This window comes from Ziziphus jujuba, chromosome 3 (assembly GCF_031755915.1).
Source record: "Ziziphus jujuba cultivar Dongzao chromosome 3, ASM3175591v1".
NCBI lineage: Eukaryota > Viridiplantae > Streptophyta > Magnoliopsida > Rosales > Rhamnaceae > Ziziphus > Ziziphus jujuba.
The window spans coordinates 6,714,990-6,728,553 of record NC_083381.1 but is presented as its reverse complement, the minus strand read 5'-3'; the positions used below and the strand labels follow the sequence as shown (position 1 = coordinate 6,728,553).

At 32.6% G+C, this 13,564-nt stretch overlaps 1 protein-coding gene across 4 annotated transcripts; it reads left to right on the top strand.

The window, feature by feature from the left end:
- The first annotated feature begins 5,131 nt into the window (after positions 1 to 5,131).
- On the top strand, positions 5,132 to 12,799 carry LOC107422095 (protein FAR1-RELATED SEQUENCE 5). Of its 4 annotated transcripts, none has more exons than XR_003056653.3 (4): positions 5,132 to 5,573; positions 7,000 to 7,558; positions 10,586 to 10,776; positions 12,133 to 12,271. XR_003056653.3 is itself a non-coding variant. In XM_016031495.4 (3 exons), the coding sequence occupies exons 2-3, from the start codon at positions 7,004 to 7,006 to the stop codon at positions 12,352 to 12,354; spliced, it is 777 nt and encodes a 258-aa protein (XP_015886981.2). In that variant the 5' UTR covers positions 5,146 to 5,573; positions 7,000 to 7,003; the 3' UTR covers positions 12,355 to 12,799. The 4 variants fall into 4 exon arrangements, 1 of the variants encoding a protein (XP_015886981.2); XR_009638459.1 differs by lacking the exon at positions 12,133 to 12,271 and adding an exon at positions 11,217 to 11,271; XR_009638458.1 differs by lacking the exon at positions 12,133 to 12,271 and adding an exon at positions 11,018 to 11,271.
- Positions 12,800 to 13,564: the final 765 nt, after the last annotated feature.

Below are 13,564 nucleotides of genomic sequence, written 5' to 3'. Positions count from 1 at the left end.
TAAATTAATAAATTAAATAAGCACAACTTAATTAAGCACAAATTAATTGATAACACCAACAAAAAAATTAATTAAGCATTTATGAATGTACACATAATTAACAAAAAATAAAATAACAATGGAAAACACATATCCTCTCGCAGTTATTACGAGCATAGTCATTATCATATTCTTCCTCATTATCACTTTCAACTACACTTGGCAATTGAAAAACAAATGGATTGTAAACCATTATAGTATCTCCAAGAACATCTTCTTCAACCAATTCATCTTCAACAAAAGTATCATGTTGTGGTGGAGTTAAAACTACAGACCATCTCGCATCTAGTTGATCCTAAACGTAAAATACTTTTTTGAACTTGTGAAACTGTAATGAATGTGTCAAATTTATATCTAATTTTATTTAAGTTAACACATGTAAAAGCCATCCCATCAACTTTTACACCACTGCTATCAGCCCAATCATACTTGAATATGGAAATTCAAAGCACAGTGTAATTGATATCCCAAATTTCTCTTATTACCCCATAGTATAACATCTCAGCTAAAATAAGGTTATTGTCCTTAGCACTAGCAAAATGCAATTCCCTTCACACCATTATTCTATGTGACCCACTTATTATCCCTATCCAAAATATTGAATCGAACCCCTTTAATCTCATATTCTTCATGCTTCGTTACCACCCATTGCAGACCATGTGCTATTCATCTCAGTGTTTCGAAAACTTTATGATATGATTGACTTCGTTCATGTCCAATCTAGCCAATGGAAAAAAATAAAAAATAAAAATATTTACTCACTAAATCTAAAGTTAAAATATTGATATTCACGGTTTATTTTTTCCATACCTTATCACATAGCAAATACATACCATTTTGCTTTTTTTACTCCTTTTTTTTTTTTTTTTTTGGCATGACTTCAAGGCTTTCAAATGAATTCTGAAACAAAGAAAAGTTTTTCTATTTAATAAATTTATTCAAATATCAACTAATCCGTACTTTAACATGGATATACGTATCTCATGTATGGTCCCACTTTCAGTACATTTGAAAGTACACACTATGGACTCGCTCCCAAAGTTGTTAATCAATTTATTAGGTCTTTCCACCTTTAATAGAGGCACAACATCATTCTCATCATTTAACTTTTGGTATCTACCAATATGGTTTCAAATTGCATCTAACCATCTTTAATATTCCTGCAAAATTCAATCACTTGTTCACAAATATAGCTTTCAACTATACAACTTTCTGGGCAATTTTATTCCAAACATAACATTTTAATACTTTTATATACCTCTCAAATGGGTACATCCACCTAAAATGAATTGGTCTAAACAACCTAACGTCTCGTACTAAATGCACAGTTAGAGGAAGCATTACATCGAAAAATGATGGTGGGAAGAATTTTTATAGCAGGCACAATGTTGAAACAATATCATTTCGAACTGTGTTCAATTCAGCAATAATGATAGACTTCTTCCAAATGGCATTGAAGAAAAAACAAAGTCTTGCAATTGCATATCTTATGTTATTAGGAAGGATTGCATCCATTACAAGAGGCAAAAGTTATTGGATCAATGTATGACAATCATGAGATTTCAATCTTACCAATTTTAAACCAAATTCCTAAAGTTTGAAGAATAACCATCTGGAACCTTTAACTCTACCAAATACTTGCAAAACAATTTCTTCTCTTGCTTTGATAATATATAGCAACCAAGTGGTAGGAAGGTTGATTTCCTTGCAATTTAGGGGCTAAGTCTTTCCCCAAACCCATTTCTTCTAAATCTAATTGAGCATTAACTTCATCCTTCGTCTTAGCAGGAATATTGAGCAATGTACCATATATACTCCCACAAACATTTTTTTCAATATGCATGACATCAAATTGTATCGCACATGGAGAAATTTCCAATACTCCAATTCGAAAAAAGTGGACTTCTTTTTCCAACATTCTTCAGAATCAATTGTTTTTTTTTTTCCGTTTATTTGAGTTATCAAAACTCATTGCCTTAAGCTTAGTTAAGATTTCTTCTCTAGTCAATGGTATTGGAGGCACTCTAAACTCTTGAAACCCATTGAAAGTTTTATGCTTCATTTTGTAGGGATGATTTGGAGGAAGAAATCTCTTATGCCTGATAAAACTCATTTTGTTCGCATGCTTTAGCCTTGTTGTAGAGTTGTTTTCACTGTAGATTGGACAAGCATAATATTCCTTCACTGCATGGGTAGACAAGTTACCACAAGCTAAGAAATCATTTATTGTCCATAGCAACACTGCCTTTAAGGTAAATTTCTCTTGACATTAAGTATCAAAGATTGTAACGCCCTCATTACACAACTTCTGTAGGTGTGTAATGAATGGCTTCAAGTATAAATCAATACGATTGCTGAGTTGTTTCGGTCTAGAACTTAAAAGACTTAACATCATAAATTTTTGCTTCATGCACTACCAAGGAGGAAGATTATACACAATTGTCATCATAGACCAACAAATATGCCAACTACTCAATATACTGTGTGGAATAACTCCATATACTGTAATCCCAAGTCTCAAATTCCTATCTTCTGCTGCAAAATTTTTCCATAAATGATTAACCAACTTCCAAGATGGACAATTCGCAGGGTATTGCATTTCGCCTTTTTTAACCTTTCTCCCATTACATGCCATGTCAAATTCTTAGTTGTTTTGGCACTACGAAACATTCTTTTAAAATGTGAAATTAGTGGAAAGTATCATAAAACCTTATTTGGAATATTGTTGACAACTCCATTTTTACCAATTTTCCATCTAGAAGATCCACATTCAGGACATTCATTAAGCTCCACATATTGTTCCTAAACAAAATGCAACTTTTATGACAGGAGTGAATCTTCTCATACTCCATCCCCAAAGCACTCAAACTCTTCTTAACATTGTACATGGATGTTGGCAACACAATGACATTTGGTAACATCTCGGTTAACAATTTCAATAGTACATCAAAGCTCTTGTCAGAATATCCATATCTTGTTTTTAAGTTGTACAATTTAACCAAAATTGATAAATTGGTAAATTTGGTACAATCTGGGTACAAAGGTTTCTCTGCACCCTCTAACAACTTACTAAATTCATTACAACCATTATCAAAATTATCAAAGGCAGCATGGGTTATTTCTATGTTATTGTAAGCCACATCTTCCTCACTGCCATTATCATCTTCATCAAATGCTACATTCATATTCTTAAATTGAGAAGATATCCCAATACCATCATTACATGACTCACCATGCCATATCCATCGATGATAATTATATGAATCTCATTATAATATATATAACCTTTTATGTAACATCCAGACCCGAGAAAATACCGTGAATTTAAATTTTTGATCAAGTTTGACCAAGATTGACTGGGGTTAACCAAATGAATCTCACAGTTGACATTTTACTATGAGAAGAATTTTATGTTGACTGGGATACTATGGCAAAATACTCATTTACAAGAGTTCATAAACTACTAGTACATCAAAATCAGAGGTAAGAATAGAAACTTATGGTCAAAATAAGATACGACCTAGACCGATAAGTGAGCTCAAGTTGACTTTTATCTATATGGATTTTGATGTTGACTCATTTGCTATGTGATAGTGCTCATCAATACGAGTTCTTAGACTGGTGGCATGCCTAATATGGACCTACGAATGAAAAGTTAAGGGTCTGTAAAGTCATATCTATCTCTTTCAGGACTGACTTTATTGGGTAATAGAATATTTAAAGGAATCTCTCATGTGTCACCAATTGAAAGGTGCCAGATGTCATGTTTAGAAAGATACCATGTGTCATGACAGGAAAATGTCACGTGTCACGTGTCATTCTTAATAAAAAAAATTATTTTTCTTTTTTTTTTCTTTTCTTCTTCACCCACCCCCCCCCAAAGGCACCCTAAGTCCCTGTCTCACACACACACACACACACTCTCTCTCTTAAGAACATATAATCTAACATTCTAAATAGAAATGAATATTAGGGATTTATCTTTAGATTCCTCAACATTTTCTTTCTTGCATCATCCACTCTCCTCAAACCTTAAAGGCATTAGATTTTCTCTTATGAATGGGTCTTGTAAAATAAAATTATTTTGGATTTTGGAATGGTATCTCTTTGTTTCTTCTCTCTCCCTTTTATTCTAAAAATTAATTTGGTTTATTGTTGAAATATATATTATGAGTTTGTGCTTCAATTCTTTGAATTTATGAATATTTAATGTAAAAAATAAGAAGAATTAGTTTCAGAAGGTTAAAATTTCTAACTTTGGTCTTTTGTTGTTACATAATTTGGATAATTGGAGAATATGTAAAGTGATTGTCTTGTTTAGGTTTGGAATTTTTTTCACTATGGATGAATAACTATTGTGCTAAGTAAATATAAGTTTTGAACAGGGTTGAAGGTAGTTTTTTCACTGTTGTTGAATAACTATTTTGTGCTAACTAAATATAAATTTTGAACAGGGTTGAAGGTAGCGAGCAAAGTGTGAATTTTAAAGGTGATGGAGAGATATGGGCAAATATAAGAGGAAGAAAAATCCCTTTTCCAAAAGAGAATTAATAATAAAAGAAGAGTAAAAGAAAAAGATGATAATGGTGTTAGTTGGTGATTTGGCACCGTAAGATGGCTTCGTTTTATTTGTTATGGCTGGCACATTGAGCACTGAAGAGTTTCTTATGCATCAAAGACAATATATGTGATTTACATTTAATTTTTTTAATTAATTACAAAAACAAATTTAATTCAATAAAAATATGAATTACACCAATTTTGAATTTGTAAATTTCTTTTTGAAGAAATTACCTAAATTACAAATTATCCAAATTCTCTATCTTCCGTATGATTCAAACTCGTATTCTCATGGACATAAATAGATCTTTAATTTGTAAATTTTACTAAATATATTTTTGATGCTAAATTTAACACTAAAAAATATCATTGGTAAATTAATACTAAAAAAATATCATTGGTAAATTTTATCACTTTTTATTGAACTAACAAAATAAACAATTTATGCCATATTTCGGTAATGGCATATCCAAAATAGCATGCAATAGATGCGCTCGATGTATGTTTGTTTATTATCACTTCAAATTTTGTGCTTCATAAATAACAATAATAATAATAATAATAACTAAATAAAGCAAAAAGTCCTGGGTTACTTGTCCAACGTCGGAGAGCGGACTGAAGCAAAACCATTTCACTTTCCTTTGCAACGAAGTCAAGAGTCCAGACAAGCCGTAGTAAGCCACTCCACACATAAAACGACGAAATCTTCCGGCGCTTCTTTCTCTCTTTCTCTCTCTCTCTCTCCATCTCCGGTGGGCCCCACCAGGGGGGACCCGCCGACCGAGCTCGCCCTTCACCTGCTGCTGCTGCTGCTGCTGCTCGGCTGCGACTTAGGAATGACAAATCAAAACCACTCCCACCTGACCGAACAACTCTTCCTTGACATGCTCGTCAACGACCATACCATGCTTTCATCGCCTTAGGGCTTGCATTTCCAAAGCCTTCCCACTTCGACGACGACGTTTTCACCTCCTGTGAGTTTAATCAAACCTTCTAGTTCTTCTTCTTTTTTTCTTTTTTTTTTTTAATTTTATTTATGGGAGAGGGTTAAATTGGACTGCTAATTAAAACAAATCGGGTGGACTTTAAATTCAAAAGGAAACAGAAAAACAAAAAAAAAATTCCGATTTTGTAGTTCTTTGTTGATGTTTCTTAATTTTGGTGAAAGACCCAGTTCTCCATTCTCAATCTTTTTGTTGAAGGTTTCAAACAAAAAATGGCCCATTTTGTAGTTCGTTGTTGATGTTTGTAGATTTTGGTGAAATACCTAGTTCTCCATTCTCAATCTTTTGTTGAAGTTTTCATTTTTTTTTTTTTTTTTTTTGTTTTTTGTTTTTCAAGTTTGAATTTGAAGAACTGTGATAGAGTTTTTGATTATTATGTTTGAGTAAAAGATTTCTGTTACAGCATAGGTCTGTTAGACCCAATGGACTGCTTTCTTATGTTCTTAATCCTCAATTTTTATAAAGTAGAGTAGAAAATAGTAACAAAGAGGTTTTTGAGTGAAGAAATTGTGGCTCATGGTACCTACATGTTCAAAACGAAAATGATAAATGATTTAGTTAATTTGAATTTTCGATACTTTACTTAATTTGAAATGAAGATGAAATTAGTATGAGTAATACGATGGAGAATGAGATGTTCTAGTATTTTGATACCGAGAGTGATTAGTTTAAAGACTAATATAATTATAGAGAATTACAAAGTAAAATTAAGAGGAATATATAATATAATATATATAATTAAATTTCTGCACTCCGCATTATGTAACTTCTATATTTTACAGTTCAAAAAGAGCAAAATATATTCACATCTTATGATCGTTAAGTTTTATTACAAAGATATTTATTTCTTATGTTATTTCTTAAGGGTAATTTAATCATGTAAATAATTTTTTGAAGAAAAATTAATAAGTTTGTCCTTTTCTTTAATTGTTTTTTATTATAATTTAAGGCTGTTAATTTGTAAGACTTAGAGTGTTATTTATAGGTACTTCATAATTTAAAGAAGTTTTGTGTTTTGCCAAAAGTTAAATGATTCTCTTTCTTTAGACTTCTTATTCAAAATGGAGAAAACCACAAGTAAAGGGAAGTGCATTTAACTTTAATCAATGACGATATTAGCAGTTTAGGGTCAAGTTGATATTGTGGATGACTCTCGGGACTTTGAGGTGGGAGGGGCCTATTTTGATAGGAAAGGTATTTTTTGCTAGAATTTTAGCGTGCTAGACGACTGTACTTTCAGTTTTTTGAAACTTGTATATATTATGGGAAACATCAATAGCTAAGTAATGCAAATTTACTTGGGACCTTATTTAATATAATTTTGCCATATTCTATTATTTTATATGGGTTTCCTTATGATTTGAAAGATTGACCTGCCCATTATTTGTCGTTTCAGCTTGATGGATAACCAATCTGGTCACGAATTTGATTCAGATGAAAGTGACCTTGATATTCAAGCTGAAACTTTTAAAAAACATGAAGAGATAGATGATCCACTTTCACAAAACTTAGGCTTGTGTATAGGTGATGGTGAGAAGGCAGCAGAACAATCCATTGGAAATTTGGCTATGAATGCAGAAACTTTAGAACCATATATAGGCATGGAGTTCAATTCTAGAGATGAAGCCAGAGAATTTTATGTTGCGTATGGTAGGCGCACAGGTTTTACTGTACGTATACATCATAATCGCCGTTCACGAGTAAATAATCAGGTCATTGGTCAAGATTTTGTTTGTTCTAAAGAAGGATTTCGTGCAAAGAAGTATGTATACCGTAAAGACCGTGTTCTTCCTCCTCCACCAATTACCCGTGAGGGCTGTCAGGCAATGATCCGGCTAGCCTTAAGAGATGGAATGAAGTGGGTTGTTACAAAATTTGTGAAAGAGCACAATCATAAATTAATGAGTCCCAGTAAAGTTCCATGGCGGGGATCTGGAAAACACTTAGTCAGTGAGGTATGTTTAGAGCATTTCTGTTTGAACATAATTTCTGCAAACCCTTTAGGGCTTTCTGTATTTGTTACATCGATCTGTCTTCAAATTTTAGAGCTGTTGGAATGTTTTCAGGGCCAAGCTCAGTCTTGCTTTGTGTTAGGCTCTTACCCATCCTTCAAACTAATTACAAGTTTTACAACTCATACAGTTTTACACTAAAGCCTTAGTTGTCGTACAACTTTATTCTTTTAAGTAGGTTTGGAAATGTTTTGGTACGTTGAGCTAATCTATGCTGTTGTACATACGGTGCTGGTCATTGAGATCCCTAGATGGTTTGTGACACAGTTGGTACGCATGAAAAATTTTCAAATTGCAAGTCTAATGTGAGGCTTACTGTTGTATTTCTTTAGATATTCATGTATTAAAAGAATATCTATGACAGAATTAACCTCCTTACCCCTTATTAAATAGGTTTAAAATTTCTAGATCTAGGTGTATACTATTTTATTCTTCTGGCATATGGGTTGTTCGGTTTTCAAGTTAGGATTTGTTTGGTTGCAATGCTAGTTTATCCTGTTCTTTCTATGTTTTGATTCTTTAGTTGTTAGGTAGTAAATTAAAATTGTTCCTTAAAATTTAAAAAACATTACATACCCAACAAAAGGTGTGGCTGCAGCTGGCTTAGAAAAATCCTTGTGTGAGATGAAGGAGAAACTTTGTTTCTGGATATCAAGCATCACATGGGTAGAAGTCTGCCAGTGCTTCATCTATATAAGGATTTGAAAATGTTGAGCAAATAGCAGATGAAAGAAAGGGTGCTTTCTAGTTGCTCATGTCTTAAAAACTAAAAAATAAACAAGAACAGATTTTATTTGATGTCTTCAGCTTCTGAGCATTACATCAGTGGCTTGTAGTTGAAAATAGAAAGTCAGTTATGCATGAGCAAAATGAAAGAACCTGCATGTGTACAGTGGAAAGGCAGTAAACAAAATCTTTGTAAAACCACTTAATCTCCTTTACACTATTGTTTGATAATGAGAAAGAACATGGGGAATTCCTATTACTATATCGTGTTTACCATGAAGATTAATAGTCACTTGCATCCAAAGTCTTGTAGATGTTTTCAATATACTGCAAAGGTACTCTTGATTAGGCTTCTTGAAGAATGAGAATTAAGGATAAAATCCAAAAGTGAAGGAATAATGGAAAAAAAAGATGTGAATGACGTCCCATTGAATAATTGTAAAACAATAGCAATAATAACCAAAGGAAGGGGACGGGATGAAAAAGGGACAGAGTTTGAAGTCTGTTAAGATTAAGGATAGAAGCCTTGGGGTTAAACTTATCTGCTTGACTTTAGCTTGATCTAATATCATGTTTGTAAGCAAGTAGATTGGAGGTAATATGTCAGGTTCTCAAATATTTGAAGGGAACTATCGGAATGGAGACTATATTAGTTAGAAGTTAATTGGGCTAAGTTCATGATTCCACAAAAGATCTGCTAGCATTTGCGTTTTAACTGCAGGTAATGTTGTTAACAACATGAAGAAAATCAAATTGTGGTAATAGGTCCAGCTGGGCAGAATATAGAATTTTGCTAACACATCTGAGTCAAATTGGTACAAGATTAATCCGGAGTTTGGGATTTTAATGATAAAACCTATGCTCATTGTGATGATCAAGTTACTACTTATATTGTTTGTATTACTATGTTCCATGAACATATAAAGCATATTGAGGTGGATTGTTATTTCATTATGAGAACTTGCAATGAGGACATTGTGACTTCATATGTGAGAATCTGAAGAGCTAATTGATGATCTCTTTACTAATGCAGTGTGTAGAAGTTTTATTTAGTTTCAAATTGGGTATTCAGAATACTGATATTCTGGTCTGTGGGGAAGTATTACAAATAAGATCACCTTAGATATTTATGCTTTCTGTTTAAAAAAATGTTGATTGGAAAATATATTCAATTATTTTGTCTAATATTTATATTTTCTGTTTTGAAAAATATAGGTTGGAAGATATATTCAATGTATTTTGTCTATGTCCAATCTAGAGGTTTCTATATACGTTATGTGTATGTTATTCAATAATACCATATTCCTATCCCAAGAAAGAAATAAAAACCAGTACAGTATGTAGTGTTTTTCTCTTTTTTGAATTCCTAATGCAGTGAAAGATGGGGGGAAAAAAGAAAGAAAAAAAAAAAAAAAAAAAAACAAATTTATGTTAGTTTAGTAACATGAATTGGATGGAAAAATGAAAGACAAAAGGAAATTGAAGTGAAAGAGATTCTTTTGAAAAAGAAAGAAAATAATTGTTAATTGATGCTGCATGTGTAAAAGCAATCAAATTTTATTTTGCCAGGGAAGCTTAATAGCTATGTCAAGGCTTGTTGGGATTCAATGAGCAATTTCAAAGGGGTGGGCTGGGTAGACTTACAGAGAATATCATAGATCTGGTGGTTGTTTTGGGATGTAGGATAGGTAAATTGCATATATTGGGCTTGCTTTAGTGCACTGACGTAGGTTTTGATGGTTTAGGATTAGGCTCATCATTGTTTCTGGTAGTTCTGGTCCTTTTGGCTTCTATGGTAGCTTATGTTAAGAGCGTTGGTAGGATTAGGAAATTCTGTTTTCTGTTTTGCTGTATTTTTGTTTTTGAGGATTTATCTTCCTCTCCTTTACACTCTATTGATTTCCTATCAATAAAAGGTTGATTCTTCTTTAAAAAAAGTTAATAATAATAAATAAATAAATAAATAAATTTATAAATGTCCTGATAAACATTACTGTAGTCAAATGTTTTAGATAACGAAAGAGAGTTTTAGGATGGTGCCCAAGATTTTACCATTGCTTTGTGAGGTACATGGCTTGATGGAATTGAAAGCTGTTAATTCTGACATTTGAGACCGAGGTTTGCTGATATCTGCAGAGTTCTTTTTGGCGAAGAGCTATTGTGTCTTCTAAAATTTATTCAATTCTTCTGAAACTAAGAACTGTATGAGATGAAACATGTAAATCAGAGCCCCTGTCTTGGCAGGCTTCTCCACATTTGGAGCTGGAATCAAATAATAAATCTTTTGGACTAGTTAGAGAGCTCACGGGGATCTGGATTCAGGAAGAATGAGTGGTTGAGTGGGAAGCTTGAAATGCAATTGTATTCATAGATCTTGAAGGAGGAGAGGAGGAGCTTCCTCTGGGGGAATTCATAGTACCTGGACACTTCCTATGGTAGCATCTTTACTCAGGGCCGTATAGCATCACATTCACTTCATTTAGTTTTCACTGTTATAGTAAAAATTAATGTCAAATTGTTGCTGGTCATATAAAAGAGGAGAAATGTTTGAATCATATGTTTCTGTTTCTTCAGCTATTAGAGAGATCTGGCATGTTCTCATGTAAATCTTAATGATAGATATGGCCTTAAATAGATCCTAATTGTTTCACTGTGGCTCTGTGAGTTTACTTGCAGAGCAGCTCGATTTTAGGGTTAAGCAGTGTCAACTTGTATCGGTTTTCAAAGGCTTTCCTGGAGTAATTAATTATTGGAGTCGGTGAGGTTACGTGGCACATTCATATGATTGTGCTGTTCCTGATGTTTGTGTTTTGAAATTAATTTTCTTTTTCAAATCCTTGGTATCATTGGAACTGCATTTGTTTATTAATGTTAGGACAACGGAAGATAATGAAACAAAGTTGACTGCAAATTGTCTCATGCTGGGCTAAGGCTTCAGTAAAGACAGTACTTTTAAAACTCACAGGGTGGTATGGTTCATTTAAGGTTTATTTTGAACTGTGCCTTAAAAATATAAAATTTGAAGCCTGAAGCTTCCGAAAATAATGTACGCTTGAATTATTTAAAGGGGGACAACTTAAAACTGGGCTAAAAGAAAGGATCAAATCTGTTGGCTGATGTTAAAGCAGATAGTTTTCGACAGCAACAATTCTGGGCTTCAATGGTGAATAATTTTAGATGAGTTTGTGGAGGGACGAGTTATGTTATTGATAGTGCGAGTTTTGAAGCATTAGTGATTGGCTAAATAATTTGTTTGCAAGCTTAGTACTATATTTCTTCTTTAATAACGATGATATGTACTATTTATAGAATAGCGATGTTAGAGCTTCATTTATTGATCTTTTTTATCTGAGGAGATGAAGTAGGCCTTATAACTGATGCATCTTTTAAGATAGTAAAAATAATATGGGATAAAATTGTCATTGGTTCTGTAAACATGTTGCTATATTGCACATGCATAATGTTATAAATTGCACATGCATAATGTTACCATACTTCCATATGAATGTCTCACTCTTTGCTTTCTTAGAAAGGGAGCCATTTACAGTTCATTCTAATCCCTGCCAATGAATAACCTGTGCAAATGAATTCAAAACAGTGATGATAGTTGCTGGTGTGGACGTAGAATTCAAACAATAGATTGGTATCGTGATGAGTGTGTGGGTCATTTTAACTCCGCTGGACAGTGTTCATGAATTCGTTACTTGTCATTCCATATTGCATTATCCTTGTTAGTATTACTTTCTTACAGTGATATATCTCTTGACCTTTTTAAAACACATCACTTGCAGGATGAGAAGGATAAGAGAATCCGAGAACTATCTCTTGAGTTGTACAATGAGAGGCAAAAATGTAAGCGACGCTGTGCTGCATACGAAGAACAATTAAATGCGATTTTGAAAGACTTGGAAAAACACACTGACCACATATCAAACAAAGTTGCTGACATAGTCCAAAGCATAAAAACTATCGAAGAGGAACAGTCAGAAGACTCGGATAGCGGATGGAGTTAACAGTATTTGCTTTTATTGCCTTTTTAAGGGATGGGTTTAGTTAGTTCATTTTAGTGGTTTTTAGGAGCTTGGTAGTACACTTGCTGGATTCACCTGTGATTTGGATTTAAATATCAAATGAGGTGATAAGAATTAAAGCCCTCAAAGTTGATATTTCTTGGTGAGGCGTCTAAAGCAGATGTTTGTTGTTTTCTTGTGAGTTGTTTTTCCTCCTAAGAGGTTTTCTGTACCAATTAGGTGTTTTATTCTCCTCTTGGCAATATCAAAATGTCACTTGTAGAATAATGGCCAAAAAATATAGTTAGTTAACCTGTTGAATTAGACCCCCTTTTTCACCCCCTAGATGTGTTCAGTCATGTTTGCAACATTATGCTTTCAGATTGTAAATGTTTGAAGTGAATTTTTTTTCGCTTTCATGCTATATTTTGTTGACCTTTTGTTCTTTTGTTTAGGAGTTTATTGATCATTTTGGTTGCGGATCCTTCAACTAATTAAGATTTGAGTATGAGATGATGTGACGACTCGGGAATTAGTACAGTGACTATGCAATGATGATTTAGATTAATTAAACAAAGTTGAAATGGATGTCAATTTGAATAATATATAGATATTAAATTATCATTTATTTCAAAAGTTTGAGCTTATTTGATTTATATTTTTCTCTAACATTGTAGATCTGTTTTTTTTTGGCTTTTTTTCTAGATCTTTACTTGTATTTTTTATTTATTTATTTATTTATTTTGGATGAAATTGATTCTGATATCATATTAAATTACTATTTATTCTAAAATTTTAAACTTATGAAAAATAAATTTTTATTTTACTTATATTTTTCTCTGACAGTAGATGAGAGGTGCATTTTGTTATTAGGACTTCCATGCAAGACCAAATTAATTGCAAATAAATAGTTTAGTATAAGCTAGGTCTGACATTTTTATTTTTTTATTTTTTTTGGGATACCAGATCTTATTTCATGGTAATTAAATAGTACAATTTTTGGTTTATTTTTACTAGTGTTAGGTCTTGGGATCCGATAATGCATAAAACTTGCCATGGAGAAGTGGAATGCCTCAACAGGTAGGAAATTTAAAAGTGACGGATCGAATTCCAATATGTTTGTGAAAATGTATAAAAGAAATATTAGTGCATCTTTCATTCATTAGTTTAAAGTTCAGTTCAAGGAGATGTGATAATTTAATTTGATTTCAAA